The sequence below is a fragment of the Erigeron canadensis genome, chromosome 9 (genome assembly GCF_010389155.1).
Source record: "Erigeron canadensis isolate Cc75 chromosome 9, C_canadensis_v1, whole genome shotgun sequence".
NCBI classification, from domain to species: Eukaryota; Viridiplantae; Streptophyta; class Magnoliopsida; order Asterales; family Asteraceae; genus Erigeron; species Erigeron canadensis.
The window spans coordinates 24,932,615-24,950,314 of NC_057769.1; the positions used below are offsets into that span (position 1 = coordinate 24,932,615).

Below are 17,700 nucleotides of genomic sequence, written 5' to 3' on the forward strand. Positions count from 1 at the left end.
TAGTTGCAAGATGTAATATGTTTTTTTTTTTTACGAGGGTTAGTGTTCGCGCGTTGCGGCGGTTAAACAGTGATGATAATACAAAACAGTGAGGGAGGAATCGATATGCGTGTGTCAGTGTGTGTAAATAGGAAGGAGAGAAAGAAGTGACTGTGTGTTAGATCTTAGTAGAGTGTTTGTCTAATTATATTTAGAGATATAAAATTAGAGATAATGTGTTAATTATGAGCAATATGAGAATATTGAAAAGATTGCTTAATTTTCTAAAATAGAGATTCAATATATTTTATAAGGGATTATAGAAAAACTAATTATGGTAGACTAGTTATGTGCAGTAAACATTTATACATTATGTATAATTTATGATTTATTGTATATTGAAATTAGATTATTGTCTCACGTAATATGCGGGTAATTATAGTTTTATATTAATATATACTAAAATAAAATAGATTTTCCTAACTAATTATCAACCAATTAAAATATTCTATTTTACTTAATTAACTTATTTACTATACATGTTTCATAATAAACCTAGATGTTGAAATATTTTACAAAAACATAATTTCTACTATCTATGGTCAATGATATATAAATATATATATTTTAGAAATAATATATGGGCTTCAAAGTTTATTCATACTTAAAATTAGAATTTAGTTAGAATCCAGGGTCTCAGAATGTAATTTATATTTATGAGATTATATTATGAACTTTTAAAATTTGATTATTAGATTATGATTTGCTTTTTCATAAGTAATATTAATCAAATTTACTATTAAAAGTTATAAAAAAAAAATTCATCTTAGATTTTCTAATTTTTAAATTCGTTACATAAATCTAATATTTGTTTGAAATATTATTAACATTAATAACAAAATTCAACTATGATTTTACATAATTCTATACTTTTTAATTTAACAATCTTTTAATTTATTTTTATTAATTAATAATTAATTCGCTAACTAATAATATATTTACATTTATTTCAAATATTAATAGTTTTTTAATTTTGAGTTTAAGAATTTATAATTTATAATTTAAATGGAAACCTATTTTTCTCCCACTCTTCTTCTTGTTCATGCATTTACGGTAAGACCACTTGCAAGAGTGGGTGAAAAGATATTCTAAGTAGGTGAATTTTTTATTTATTTATTTTTGAACGTCATTATATTTTACTCCTAAATTACACGTATGTCTGAAAATCATGACTTTCGAAAAACCTTATTAATCCACCCCGAGTAGGTGAATTGTTAAGGAGAGTAGGCGGAGATGGTAAGTGAAAGGGTGTAGGTGAAATTGATCATCTATTTGAAAGAGGTAAATGTGAGGTTCATTTGTTATTTTTTTATTAACTATTTGTTTTATTTTGATTTGGTATATAGTATGTATTGCAGGGTATTAAATTTAAAGGTAAATAGTTAAAAAAAACAAACGTGAAAAAGATAAGAATTAAAAACCAATATTGATGTGGTAAAACAAATGAATGGTTACAAATGGTCTAAAAATTAAAAATATTGCACATTGCACACAAATATATAACAATACGTATATATGCATGAGAAAGATTGAAAGTAAAGATATATTATTATTTTTGTTAAAAAACCATGAAAATCCGTAGATTAGTTTTATGAATGCTGTTTTATTTTTGAATAATATAATATTTAAGATTCATTTATATTTATTTGTTGAAGCTTTTCCAAACTTATATATATTTAATAATAGAATTATAATATATTAATACTATTTCAATACATAAGGTTATATTTTTGTTATATATACAAAGTAAAAGGACTAATGTCGTGTTTACCTAATAATAAATGTGGTAATGATTCCATTATTTTGATCTAAGGGTTAGAACTAAAAGTTTGAACTCATCTAACGGTTTTTATTTTTTCATAAAAAAATTTAGGACCTTATCATATATATGAACTAGATTATTGTCCCGCGTAATACGCGAGATAACATATTTAATTAGTGACAAGTTATCGTTTCACAATATCATACATTGACAACCATATATAAAAGATGTTGAAAATAGATTAATTAGTATCATGGTGCCAAAGTTGTAAATTAATTAGTATCTTGTTGTTAATGTATGTCTTTATATAGAAAAAAAACATAAAATTTCATGATTTAATGTTTCTATAAACAATTAGTAACACTTCAAATTATTGTGTCAAGTAATAGTTTGAAATTCAATATAAACAGATTTTTTTAGCGGAATATAAATAAGAGCTCTATATGGATTTGACTTCTCTTTAATTAGTGTAACTATATTAGTCATATAAAAAAAATTTAACAAAACAAAAGTAGTTAGCATTTGAACCACGCATGTCTGAGATGAAATCCAGTATTATTGAAAACCCTCTTAATTATCCACTCATACAAACTTCGAAAGTGTGATTTATACCCTGATGGATTTCCTTAAGGTTTAAGACCTTGTCAGTAGATCACCTTTTGAAAGTTTACTTTTTGTGTTTATAGTTAATCTTTTGAAATTTTTAAAATTAATTTCACATCAATATATTGAGGTTTCGGATTATGTACTTATAGTTAAATTTTTAGAAATTTTGAAAATATTTTTTTAAAATCATGGTTGAATTGTATTATTAATATTAATAATATTTGAAGCAAATATTGGATTTATGTAACAACTTTAAAAACTAAAATATCTAGGAAATTAAAATCTTAAACTTTTAATATTTACTTTAATTAACATAACTTATTTAAAAGCAAATTATAATACAATAATTAAGATTTGAAAATTCATAATATAATCTTATAAGAGACCCTAAATTTCAACTTCTAGATTTATTAGGAAAAACATATAATGAATAACATATTAAAAAGTGTCAAATAATAAGCTTTTCAATTTTATAGGATCAACAACATAAGCAAATGTTAATAAATGAAATAAAATATTTCAATTGGTTAATAATTATTTAAGAAAATCGTATTTTTGTATATATAAAAGTAAAATTATATTTTCTGTATATTACGCGAGACAATATAAATACGTGAAATAAATACAATAAGTTTTAAGAATAACATAATTATTAATTATAGATAAAACATGTTAAAATACAGTTGTATTGTTATTTAAAGTTTTATTTGCATCAAAATGGCTAGTAAGATATATAAATTTTGGTATAATGACAATGTAATGTTAATACATCTAATACTGGTGAATATAGTAATATTCAAAATTGCTCTTTAGTGTAGCTGTTTTCTATAATATGGTTGTTATATATTTGTATAATGACGATATAAAAGTAAATATAAACAAAACGTTTTATCTACTATAATTAAATTTCAAACCAACTCATTTAGGTGGGTTGGCCACCATGACATCATTGAGAGTCTGTTGTCTTGAGGGACGCATGTTCAATTCTTGTCGTAGATAAGACTGATAATGATAGCTAATCATCGATGCAAAAAAACTCAACATTGAGGTTTTGTAGGTACCAATTCAGTACACGGGATCAAAGGGTTCCCTTCGATCTACCCTGTGATTTAAATGAAATTTCAAAAAACATATTATCTTCTTATTTATATAAAATTAAATACTCGATTATAAATCTTAAACTACATTATGTATCTATTTAATAAAATAACATATTTATTTTATGTGTTTTGTTCGAATAATCTAACTTCCAATAATAAATCAGACAATCTAACTTCCACATTTTTGTGTTTTGTTCAAGTATTTTTCCGTATTTTATAACTCTTTTTTTAATTTTTTTTCTTGTAATATTTTGTCAAAATATAAATGGTAATTGTTCTTGCACTGAAATTTAAATATGCGTACGAAATGAAACTAAGTTAATAAAAAAATTTAAGGCTTGTAATAAAAAATTCAAACTTATTATGTTTTTATAATTATATATCAAGTATTCAATCTCTCTATGTAACTAAGAGATGATAGTTTCATAGGTGACATTTTTAGTTTTTTTTGTCACATTAGATTTTTAATAAGGTGCCATATTTTCCATTTAAATTGTTATATCTATGTTGCCATGTACAATCTTTATCATCAATTTTGATCATAATCATTAATCATAATCCTAATCATTAATATTTAATTTTCCATTTTATATATAAGTACAAAGATTATATACATTATACTACTTTTTTTAATTAATTCAATGATAGTTATCTTTTATCAAATAAGATTGTTTATTATATTATGTTTATTTTTTGAAAATTATTTATTATATTATATTTAATAATTATATATCATGAGAAAGACTTTTATGATTTAAATATTTATGTTTCATTAGTCTTGCTTTTATACTTGGCGTATATAATATATTCATAAACTATAATTTTTTTTTTATCGGTCGTAATCTGATAGTACTTTATATTACCATAACTATGAATAATAATGTAACTATCAATTATTGTTTTTATATTTATCTTCTCAATTATCTCACACAACATACGAGTTTAATCTAGTATCTAGTATATATAGTGAATGACATGCTTTTTCTTTTATTAATAAATTAATAGTTATCTATATTAGTTAAATAATAGTCGGATAATCTAAAAGACCTTTAATGTATATAATATAATTGTAAACGATTTGATAACTTAATAATACGGTTACAATATAAACTAATATATGCATGAGTATATATATATAAGTTCATTACGTTTACACATTACATTGATCGATCGATCTATGGCTTCCTATGTTTTATTAAATATACAAAATTTAATTATTTCAAATACAAGGACTAATATTGTGTTTTCTTAATATTAGTGATTAAATATTAATGGTGGAAACTGTAAATTAGTGATGGATCACAAAAAAGTGTAAATTATCCAAAGTAGATGGACTAATGTTGTGTTTACTTAATATTAAATTTGGTAATGGTACTATTATTTAAATCTAAGGGTTGTAATCAAAAGTTTGAATTCAGCTAACGGTCCTTGTTTCTCCATAAAAGAATTTAGCACCTTGTTATATATATATATTGGTAGATATTAAGTCTTTCATTTTCTCTCTCATCTAAAAAATTATATTATATACAACTTTGAGCTTTTGAAAGCATTTTACCATTGGAGAATAAATGTGTTTTTAGAAAAACCTCTTACATATTTTTATACAAAAAAGCTTTTGATAAGTTATCATTGTGGATGCTCTTATATGATGTTATATCAATCAAAATCTTAAATTTTTTTTCCGTAGTTTACTTTTTCAGTTTTTTGTTTATCTAGAGGCATGCGATACTTGCTTTGGCGTTAGGCTTGACTGCTTAATCCGTTATGCTTCAAAACAAAAAAAAAAAGAAGAAAATTAATTTATCTACTTGATTGATGAGCTATAAAACATATAGTCCTAAGATCCAAGTCGACCCATTTGCAAGTAATTGGCCTTACATTTTAGCTATTGTTTTATATGATATTTCCCGCGTAATAAGCGAGATGAATATTTTAATTTTCGTGATAACATAAAAAAAAAATTGTCCAGTGTCGCCTTACGCCCCAATACCTTTATGGTATATGAGGAAGGTTAAGATGTAGGCAGACCTTACCTCTACCTAAGTAGAGATGCTATTTCTATTTTCTACCTAAATGATAAAAAAGACATCTCTCATATTAAAGAAAAAAAAAGGACAAAATTGCTTCTAAATTTTTAGTTTTTCGAATATCATATGTAAGAAGCCTAAATCATTTCCAAGAGCAACTACAATGGGTGGTTTTGAAAAAATATTTTGTCGAAAAATATATAAAAGTGTGTATAATTTTTTTTTGTTAAAAAAAAAGTTCACTTCAATGACAAAAAGCTTTTCAAACTTATGAATTTGAGCAAAATACATTACATTCATACAAGAATAATTTTTTTTTTTATGGATGCTCACGCATGATGTCTTTCTCTATTTTTTTTGTTCTTCTTATTTTTGACATTTATTTTTCTTTTTCATCTTATAAGATAAAATATATCCTCTTTTTTAGTTACTTTTAATTTATCAAAGTTTAAAGGCTAACTGCATGAAATGAATATGGGGTTTGCTAAATACAGCCCTTAGGCCTGTGTTTAAGGTGCATAAATTGTTTGTACATTACCATAAAAATTAGGGGGCGGACTTTTAATATAGAAGGTACAAGTTTTTTATGCACGTTAAATACAGCCCTTAAGGCTGTATTCAGCATTTCCAAATGAATATAAGTCGACGATTTACAAGTTTTTGATGCGGATATAAATTTTAATGCATAAACTATTTTAGAATAACTAAAAAAATAGTCATTTGGTGATACTGTCTCAATTGATGACCTTGGAACTTCTGATTGTGTTTAGCAGTTCGTCGTAATCTCTATCATTCTTTTAATATACTAAAAGAAAATTGCTAGAATAAATTATCGACCAATTATAATTTTCGAGTTCTTCAAGTTGATTTTTATTTTCATTTTTGAGTTTAATTTACACTTTTTTATTTTACATCAACAATTTATACTTTTTAATTGCACTTTAACCAATAATTTCAATATAATAAATAAAAAATAATAGCTAATATATATCTAATTGAATAATCTTTATCTTTATATTTATATATATACTAAAAACAACTAACCTAACCACTTATTAACCAATTAGAACTCCTCAATCATTAAAGTTGAACTTTGAGGATGCTATTATCTATGCTATCTTATATAATTATCATATACTAAAGTGTTAGATATAAAATTATCATTTTACCCATAATAAATTAACTTACACTCTCAATCTCTTATCTTTTAAATTTTATCAACTACCCCTTTATATCAATTACTTATACAGTTACACCCACCACCAACACCCCCACCACGGTCGTTGTTACCACCACCAGTTGTCACTACTATACCGTCGTTGCATCGTGCGGGTACAATGCTAGTTAATCAATTTTAATTAAAAAGCTTATGAATCATTATCATAATATATTAATATTTATTAGTATTTGTAAAAAAAAAATCTCACAAATTTACACTTTTTTATTTTCCATCAATTATTTACACTTTTTAGCCTCACAAAATACTTAATTTATGGTTATTACATTTTGTAGACTTTCAACTTCAATTTTTTACATTTAAGTTTACATATTTGACAATGAGATTAGTTTCCTGAAATGTAACTATCTTTGACCGAATGTCTATAGTAGGAAAAAACTAAAGTTATGTGTATTGTATGTAAGCAACTTGAAAAAATGCTTATTGTATGTAAGAAAACATACGTGTCAACCATATACAGGTGCCACTTGTCAGATTTTAATTAGTTGAAACGAAATTCTTACATACAATAAACATTATTTCAAAGTTGTTTACATACAATACACACAACTTTAGTTATTTCCTACTATAGACATTCGTTCAAAATTTCTTACATTCGAGGAAACTAATCCCTTTGACAATCTATCTAATGTAACAAAAGTCCGTGTATTTCTATTTATTTTTTATTAAATATTTGTGTACTAAAAATGTACTTTATATTTTAAAAATATATTTTATGCAACCCCATAAAATAGATTAAAATGTTTATTAAAATAAAATGAGTTGGGTAGGATGAATCTTCTATAATCTATAATAAAATAACAAATAAATAATACCATGTAGATAGAGAAATATAAAGCCAGTCCGTGTATTTCTATTTATTTTTTATTAAATATTTGTGTAATAAAAATGTACTTTGTATTTTAAAAATATATTTTATCTAACCCCATAAAAATAGATTAAAATGTTTATTAAAGTAAAATCAGTTTGGCAGGATGAATATCTATAATAAAATAACAAATAAATAATACCATGTAGATAGAGAAATATAAAAGCCTAAATGCAAAGAAAAAGTGGTTGATTATTGCCGCTGGGATCACAAGGACAAGGAGGGTTCATTTATATCTTTTGATTTTAGATTCTAAATAAAAATATGGGCAAATTACAAAAATCATATTTAAGATTTGTTTAAAACTACACTGGTCATACCTACAATTTAAAAATTACGCGAGACATACCTATCGTTGTCAAAAACTTACACTGACCATACCTATCGCTAACGGTCGTCTATTTGACCGTTAAGTCAAGTCACGTGCTTTGCATGTGAGGTATTAAAATCGTAATTTCGCGTATACTTCAGGTATCATCTGTGTAATTTACTCTAATAAAAAAAAATTAAGATATTTATATTTATATTTCAATTATTAAAGTGGGTAGATATTCTATATTAAATTCATATATATATGGTAACACTCTGGTAAGAACACTCTTAAAATAAGAACGGTAAGAACACTTAAATACATCATTTTGATGCATTAAAAGTCCATAAAACTAACATAGTGCATTACTAATTATCAATATTTAAGTGTTTAACAACACATTGATCCGTCAAAATCTAAAAAATCACGTTTTTTATTGGATGCATCATTTTAAAGAATATGCATCCAAGATGGATGCACAAAACAAAAAACATGTTTTATAGTGGAACTCCAAACCCAAAATGCTACAGATTGCTAATTTGAGAAATATTTTAAAACCGTAACGAGTCTTCAACTTTGCTTTACCCCTCTAATTTTAAGGGATGACAAAACCATATGAAAAAGTTATATTGTTTTTTCTAAAAAAAAAAATTGTATCTTTTTATATATAGGTTTCTATCAAAAAGAATAAATCATAACAAATAAAATAATAATAATAATAATATAAAAGTAAAACTTTAGTGGTTTTATGGTTATCAATCTTGTTATATTCACTATACAAAATAATAATGATATATATAATACTAATTGCATTTTTCATTAAAAAAAACCTTTTTTTATAATCAAATTATTTTCTTTTTTTCTCTTTTTCATATCTACCCAACTCAATAATTGAAGTATAAATAAAACTCTAAAATTCTTAATAATTTTTTATTAGGGTAAATTACACAAATGATACCTGAAGTATACTAGAAATTACGATTTTGATACCTCACATGCACGGCACGTGACTTGACTTAACGGTCAAATAGACGACCGTCAGCGATAGGTATGGTCAGTGTAAGTTTTTGACAATGTTGGGTATGTCTCGCGTAATTTTTAAATTATAGGTATGACCAGTGTAGATTCGAACAAACTTCAGGTATGATTTTTGTAATTTACCCTAAAAATATACTAAAATTTTGATGAAGTCGATATTTATTATTATTATTATTATTATTATTATTATTATTATTATTATTATTATTATTATTATTTATCGTACATGATTTGGAAGGGGATTTTTTGTCTAATTATATGAAGTATAAATATTAATATTGTCATTTATAAAAGATAAAATAATTAAATTTGATCTAATGATTCTAAATTAAAGTTGGAATCCATCCAATGGTTTCTATAAAAATGAATTTAGGACCTTATTATATATATATATATATATATATATTGGTAGAAGTCTATTTGAATAAAAAAAGGCGAAAATATGAAGTGTATAGTTGTTTCTTGCCTTATAGATATAATATAACTAAACTAGGTGGTTCACATTGTTTGAAGCGTGTAGTGGTATCTAGCCGGATGTTTTTGACAGTGGCGGTTAAAAAGAATTCAAAAAGTTTAAAAAATAGTCAAAGAAAAAATTATAAAAATACAAAGAAGTCATAAAGTATATGTTCAAAAACAAAATGTTACAAAAAAAAAATTACAAAAGTTATAACAATAACAAAAAACCTTTAAAAAAACAAAATTGGTTCAAAATATTAAAAAAATGGTAAAAGAAAACCTAATATTAAAATAAAAACAAAAGTCTAAAACAAAAATGGTATAAAAAAATAAAAAATTTAGAATCAAAAACCCAAAAAAGTTGGGGTTTATTTATATAAAACCAAATTTATATATAGTTGAGGGGATAGAAAAATTCAAAAAGAAAATAGAAGGGGCTGGAGAGACAAAGGGAAAAGAGAAGAGAAGAGAGGGGGGGGGGGGGGGGGGGGGGGAGTTGTCAAAAAAGCAAAAATTAAGACACAAAAAGAAAGAAGTACCTAAGGACTCAACCACTCAACCATTTCAGTTTCTTGAATTATAATTGCTAAACACATTATATATATAAAAAAAACGCAGAAGAGGGCAAAAAGTTACTATTCACATCCTACTCCTTTATTACAAAAGGTAATTAGTAGCCAGTCGAAAGTGGCCCAAAACATACCCGTTGTAAAGAAAGCATACAACTCACTTAATTATTTTGCATGTGATTACATGGGCCCACAGATGAAGGCTGCAAGTCAAAGATTCAATTCTTGTCAAAGGCAAGAGAAGAAAGTATATTTAGTGGCTCATGTGTGAGAGTGATGAGTCACTGAGCATGAGTTCTATGCGGTGCGCACTTTGGGTACCAAGACGGTACATGGGACCAGAGGGTTCCCACCCATTACCTTTTTTTTTAATTTTTATTTTTTACAAGTAATCAAAAAATGCATATAGGTGAGTTGGTAATGGATATCTTCTAAATCCATTGTGGACCCCGGAGGTGAGTTTTTTCCAAGGTTTCGGGTTCGAGTCTTGGGTTCTCTTCTCAAGGTATTTTCCATAAGGAGGAGGTTGGAGGTCCAGCAAATTGTTTGTTGCTTCTAGCACGTCTGAATCGAAAGTAGCTTTACAAAAAGAAAAAAAGAAGTTCCAGTGACCAAATTTGAAGCTAGATTTTTGAAGTTGGACACAACGGATCTGGCCAGAGGTGGTTGCCGCTGTAAGAAACCACCGACCTAACGAATTAAAGAAATTTTAAAAAGAAATCCACATACACAAAAAGTTAGGAAAAGAGATAGAAAATCGATTTGATAAATCAATTTGTTGAAGAAGATTTGTTGTAGTTCCACCACCCAACGATTTGAGGTTTGTTGCAGTTCCAACACCCAAACAAATGTTTATGGAGACGATTGGTGGCGGCATGGTGTTGGGCTGACGGAGATGATCGAGTGAAAGAGCGTGAATTATTTGGTTGATATAATGGATAAGTGTTTAGACTTTTTAGAGTCTGAATGGCTTAAAACAAAGAGTAAGTTTGTTTTATAAGTATAGACAAACATGCCATTCTGGAAGGAAAATTTATTAATAATTTCCAGACCAAAAACGATATTCAAAAATATACCATGTTTAATAGTAAACATTTCAATGTAACCATAGCTTCATACTTTAATCTTTAAGTAACTTTTACAGTACTTTCAGTTGCTAACAATCAAAGCATAAAGACCGACATCTTATGCTTTTTGCATCTACTTGCTACGTACATGTCTGCATAAGAATCAATACTTGATATATTACAATGTTAATAAAAAAAAGGAAGTAACGGCGCCAAAACTAAAGAGATATATAAAGAACCTCGTCCCAGGCTTCCCTTATGTACAGCTCTTAAGATCCACCAGCAGACCTCATCAGGCCCAGACACCTTTCACCTTTTACAATTTCACATGATCGTGTTTGTTATTGTGGCTTTCCATAAGGTCACCCAACGTGATCTTTCCAAGGTTTTGTGCATCCAGACGATCAAAAATTTTGCATATCTGTAATATGTCTTTCTCTGAGATCTTTCCCATCGCCTTTAGCTTGTATATCACAAACTCTGACTTGCTGAAACATTAGAAAAAGAACCGTCATAACAAGGAAGCATCACAATAATTCACTAAATAAAAGATTCTGAGTTACAACTTGACAAAACCATGATGTACTAATATTATTCCACACATTGATTAATTAATCATAATGGCAGTGCCTATAAACATGTGATCACATGATTTGTGTCAAATTAATCAACAGCCAATGTCACATCACATGATTCATCAGATATCATCATTAAAATCATATATACAACCCATGATACTTCCATCCCAAAAAGAAGACTATAGAAAGACAGATAAATATGTTGATAACACACAGAATTAAGGGTGTTTGATCTGTTAGGTACAAGGATGTAGTAAGTAACTATGTACCAGATGTAACAAATTAATACCTAAAAATTTATCGGTACTTGCGCATATGGGTGTTACCCTCATGATTATTTTACATACAGATTTCAGAGTGTAATAGTTGTGAGGGATTGTGTTTTCTTTGTTGTTATGCAACTTCCATTATGAAAAATGAGGAAGCAATTTCAAGTTATCATGTTATTCTTATATCGAAGAAGAAAGCTTAAGCACTAGCATAATCACGTAATCACGTGTGCATTGGTAGAATATACACATATTGAGTATCCAAGGAGGTGTACCCAACCCTGCTCATGCCAGATTAGGAGATAGTTCTCATAGATAATTAATGTATATTTTTGGGGTTCTATTCATCGCTTTATCAATCCCTTATGAATTAAGAGAGTACGAAATACTACATTCAAACAGTAATTAACTATTTATCCAAGCCCTTTTGTTTAACAATAACTACAGGACGACTAACAAAACTATATGCACAACAAGATGGTCTAAAAACTCGTGCATTCCAAATATTGTAAAAAACATAGGGTAATGGCGCCAACATTAGTCACGGTACCACAATTGGATACACATTGACTCACCCCGTATGAGCCATATGATGCCGGTACAATACCTCAATCCTAATCCCTACAGATTTGGGAGGACTATACAGGGCCCGGGTACATATTCACCACGGCATGCTGTTCCGCGATAACTAGTTATATAAAACTAGAAGGGTACCCGCGCGAATGCGGCGGTGTAATGGTGATGATGGTGGTGGCAGTGACGGGTCGTGGTGGAGTGCGGCGATAGCGGGGTGATAGCGGTGGTGACGATGTAATGATGGTGGTGGCGGCGGTGGGGTGGCAGCCGACGGTGATAATGGACGGTGGTGGTGTTGATGTGTGTGTATGTGTGAGAAAGAGAGACATGATTGTGTTTTTGATGTGTAAGTAGTGATTAAGGGTATTTTAGGAATATTTTAAAAAGTGCTTAATTTACTTAAAATGGGTGGCTAGTTTGTTTTATAAGATGGTATAGATGGTACTCTAATTGTCAATCCTCCAATTTCTCTTCAATGCTTGGACATTCATCATTTTACTATATATTTCACTTACATATAATAATCTTGATTATCAAAGCAAATTAAGTTCAATGATCAATTGGTAATATATAAACACCTTAATAGGTGGTCAAATGATTAATAGATAATATGAAATCAAATGAGTTAGTAGGCATTTTGGTTGAGAAGATAAATGATAAATTGAATAACTCCAGCCGCTCCCTCTCTCTAGATATGGCGATTTTGTGTCTTCTTGTCCAGCCTTTTTCAACTTTGATGATTCTGTTTAACATGATTATGAGTATAATCTGATTATGTTTTGTTCTCCTTGCACTTGTTTTTGTGTTTTTTCAGTATTGTTAAGTCGTCTAGAGTTTTTTTTTTTGTGTCTCCCTTTTTATTCGTATTGCTGTTTCTATTTTATTAGCAGGTGGAATCTGTCGGATAGCCAACTCGTCATTACTATTCTTGACTAATTCTGTTTATTAATCGATCAAGGGGCTGCTTTTGATTTCTAGGGTTCTAGAGCTTTTAGGATTTTATTTGGTACATTTTTTCAAGTCTATATGTTATTTTTGTTCGTCCTTTTGAAGGTGTGTTGGTGCATGGGTGTGATTGGTGAATGAAGGGAGCTGGTTCTGATTCTAATACTGAAATTCTACATAATCGTTTTGCTAAATTGAGAGGTATGCAAGCAGAACCAGTTAAACCAGTTAGAGTTTTGAAACGGCAAGAGAGGGAAAACTTTAATGCTGGGGTAAACCCTAATTCTGTTATTCTTCTGTTTTTACAAAAGAGAGTGCTAAGGATGATGTTGCACTTTCGTTGAAGGTCTCCACGCCTCAGTCTAATCCGGTGCAAGAAGTGAAGCTGAATGGAAAGGTGGATAATGATGTGGGGGAAAAGGAGAATGGGGGTGATAAGTCAGTGATTAATGGTGAAAATCAGAATGAAAATAAACAATAGAAGCCTTCCTATGCATCTGCTATAAATAATGTTACTAAGGTTCGAAAGTTTAACTTTAGGGAATTATCTAATAAAGTAATACGAGTAAGAATTTTGTGGTTGGTGCAGATGTGGTAATCCCCTGTGCTTCGGTAGAGGAGGTAAACAAGGTTTAATAATCCACTTTATAGTTTTATCTTATAAAGTATTTTCTGATATGGTGTTAGAGCGTGATCCATGGCTTATCAGGTCTGTTTTCATTCTTCTAAGCATATGGTCTCCAAATTCGATTTTGGCTAAAAAATAATTTCCTAAGGTGTCGGTTTGGGTTGAGATGCATGAAGTTCCTTTGGCTGCATTTACTGAAGATAGGCTTAGCAACTAAATTGGACAGCCGGTTACGTTAGATTCTTATACAAGCAATATGTGTGTTCACTCATGAGGTAGGCACAGTTATGCTCAAGCTTGGATATAGGTTGATGCTTAAAATTAGTTGTGTAAAGAAGTGGTTGTAGCTATCCTAAGTTTAATTGAGGACATGTATTCAATGGAATCGGTAAGGATTGAGTGTGAATGGACACCGCCGAGATTTAAGGAATGCAACATTTTTATGGCTTAATGCAACACTTTACCTTCATTTTGTAGTAGTGTTGTTTTTTGGGTATATAATAAAGCTAACCAGGGCAAAATTCTGCCCTCTCACCCAAAAATTAGGCGGCCATTAACAAACAAGTACTTCAAAATGCTCAGCATGGAACTCAACATATTTAGCTTTGATTTGTTGAGACACACTACTTTATGATTAACCAATATAGAGGTACAATAATTAGTTTCAAAATGCACATCAAACACACAATTTAACCAATTAAAAGATAGAGTATACAGTAGTTATTGGACAGACGGGCACCAGCTATTGTTAAACCACATTTACTATTGTTCTACAGGTTTTATGTGTGCCTTATAATTGATATGTGACCAGCATGATATATATAACTTGGTCTTTACTTAACTAAGGACTCGATCAGATATCAGCAAACCATGGAAGAGATAAATGATGATACTAAATATAAAAAACGAATAACTTACGTGACGTAGCCATTGTTATCAATATCAGCGGCAAGAAACTGAGAAACGGTCAAACCCTGATCAAGAACCCATTTAGCCATCCTCCTGTGGCGTTTATCCACTCGAGCCTCAGCCAAGTAAAGAAAAGCACGAGCGACAGCCAGGGTCGACACAAGCAACCAAATGGAAGCAAAAATCCGACCCCCCATTGAACTAAAAGCATGGTCACCATATCCAACAGTAGTAACAGACATAACGGAAAGATAAAACGAATCCAACCAACTTAACCTCTCGACAAAATGCATAACCCCAACACCAACCCCAATACAAAGAACCACAACGCCTAACGCTAACGCAACTTTCATCCGTATCCTCATTCTCCCTTTTTTCACATCAATAATATACGACGGATGATGATGATGTTGATTATCCGTCTCCAAGACTCCGTTTACGTTATTCTTTAACGACCTCAACAAATGATTTTCTTGTAAATCTAAAACATACGTAACCATCCCACTAAGCAAAATATCTATAAACCCAAACCCGACCAAAACAAATAAAACGGAAAACAACTTAGTAACGTAATTATTCGGCGTTATATCACCGTAACCTATAGTACACATAGTAACGATACAAAAGTACAGGGCATCAACAACAACATGGGTTTCATCCGCAACGAAATGTTCTCTATTATACCAATATATACTAACCCCTAATGACAAATACAAAAACAACAACAAAACCGCTTGTCGAACAATCGTAAAACTACTCGACTGAGGCGGTTTTGAGCCGTCTTTACAAGGGCGTTCTAAATCATTAATAGCAGCCATAGCAGGGGCAGTTTTGGACCTATGTAAGTTAGTAGTCTTACATGAGTAATTCGGGTCGGATAGCCAAGACAGGGGTTCTTTATTCGGGTCGGGTCCAAATTGGTGGTTAGCCGCCAAGGCATCTATGATTGAGGAAGTGGGTTCTCTTGGGGAACCGAAAATTAACATGTCTTTAAGTTCAGATGGGGTTAAAGATAACGGAATTGAGATTTCGTCGTTTTCGGGTAACGGACAAAGTGACGGCGGTGTTCTTGGTGTGTTGCTCGGTGGAATTAACGGCTCTCTATCCATTTTTTTTTAACGATTTTAGTATAGTATACTTGTGTTATGATGAAGTGATTTAGGGTTTGGGAGAAGATATGGATTTAACGGTTAAATCGGTGAAGATCCGGTGTTGAGCTGGTGGTGGATGCTGATGTTAAAGGGATTTAAATTTTTTAATGAAGTTGAAAGAAATACGTGATTGATAGAAAGAGGGGGAGAAGAAGTCAAGAATACAAAGAATTGAAAAGTGAGGTCTTGGGCTTTTTTCAGCAGTTCACGGGATTTTTACCACGTGTAAGAGTGTTAGTAGTGGTTTATACCACCACATCACGTGATGGAGATATCAACCCCATTTCAGCATTACACAATATCACACAACATTACTCAGCAACCACACCAGATTCATAATAATAACTACATCATACTATATTTTTATATTTTTTATATTGATGCAAAAACATAACTAATTTAAGTAACTAAGATGAAAACTTCATTTAAATAACATCATAAAGGTTTTTAATTTACTAGGGAAGTGGGGTATGTGCGTGGGGTTAATTTTTTATTTTTGTTTGTTCTAATATTATGGAGTATAGTTTTTAGGGCATGTTTAGTAGAGGGAATTCAAGTAGAAGAAATGGAAATGATGTAATTTGCTTTGTTTGATACAACAAAGAAATAAGGGAGAAATTATAATACGGAGAAATGAAACTATTTGAGAAATTGATTTACACTAAACTCATTTCTTTACTTTTTGTAAGGAAATCATTTTCTCCTCCTTTTTAGCTGTAAAAATTGAACACGGAGAGATCTATTTCTCCATTCTTTTTTCCTATTTTGAACAAGGACATAAAAAGCCGATATACATCTTCATCACCCAAAAAACATATATCGAACACTAACCCCATCTATTTACCGATGGTGTCGGGGACGACAATAGTCATATATGTGGCAACGCCGGACTGCCGGGGGAGGTAGAATTGTAGTTGTCGCCGTGAATGAGGTCAACATCACCGTCGTCATCTGCATCTTCTTCTTCACCGGGTGGATTAATGGCGGTGATACGGTGGTAAAATTGATGGTGACGATGAAGAGCACCGGAAAAGGGGCTTAGTTGTGCATTTTGTTGATGGAATTTGTGGAGTGATGAAAGTGGGCATTGGTGAAGACGGAGAGTACCGTAAAGTTTTGTGTATTACTCGTAGTATAGGCTTTGGAAATGAAAAAAGGAGTGAATGGATAAAGAGAGGATGGTGTTCGAATATTTGATAATGTTACTAATGTTCATTACTGTATGTATAATTGTCTATACTTCACTTTTTTTTAACATTTAAATTAATGTATCTTTTTGTTAATAATAAAAAAGTTTATGTTATTGTTTATGTCTGTCTAATTGTTTATCTTTTTACCAAACATAAAAAAAATGATTTTTTTTTAATTCTCAGATCAATTTCTCTATCAGTATCAAACAAAGGAAATCACTGAATTTCTCAGTTAAATTCATTTTTCTCAATTTAATTTCTCTGATTCATTTCATTTCTTTTAATTTCTCCCTACCAAACGTGCCCTTAGGGTTATTGTTATGGAAGTTGTGTGGTTGTGGTGTGGTTATGGTGGAGTGATGACATGGCACT

The 17,700-nt window shown here is 29.7% G+C and overlaps 1 protein-coding gene across 1 annotated transcript; it reads right to left on the reverse strand.

Annotated features, from left to right (window-relative positions):
- Positions 1–11,095: 11,095 nt before the first annotated feature.
- LOC122581798 (two-pore potassium channel 3-like) lies at positions 11,096–16,301 on the reverse strand. The gene is made up of 2 exons (XM_043754078.1): positions 14,997–16,301; positions 11,096–11,570 (listed from the first exon to the last, which is right to left on the reverse strand). The coding sequence occupies exons 1-2, from the start codon at positions 16,094–16,096 to the stop codon at positions 11,399–11,401; spliced, it is 1,272 nt and encodes a 423-aa protein (XP_043610013.1). The 5' UTR covers positions 16,097–16,301; the 3' UTR covers positions 11,096–11,398.
- Positions 16,302–17,700: the final 1,399 nt, after the last annotated feature.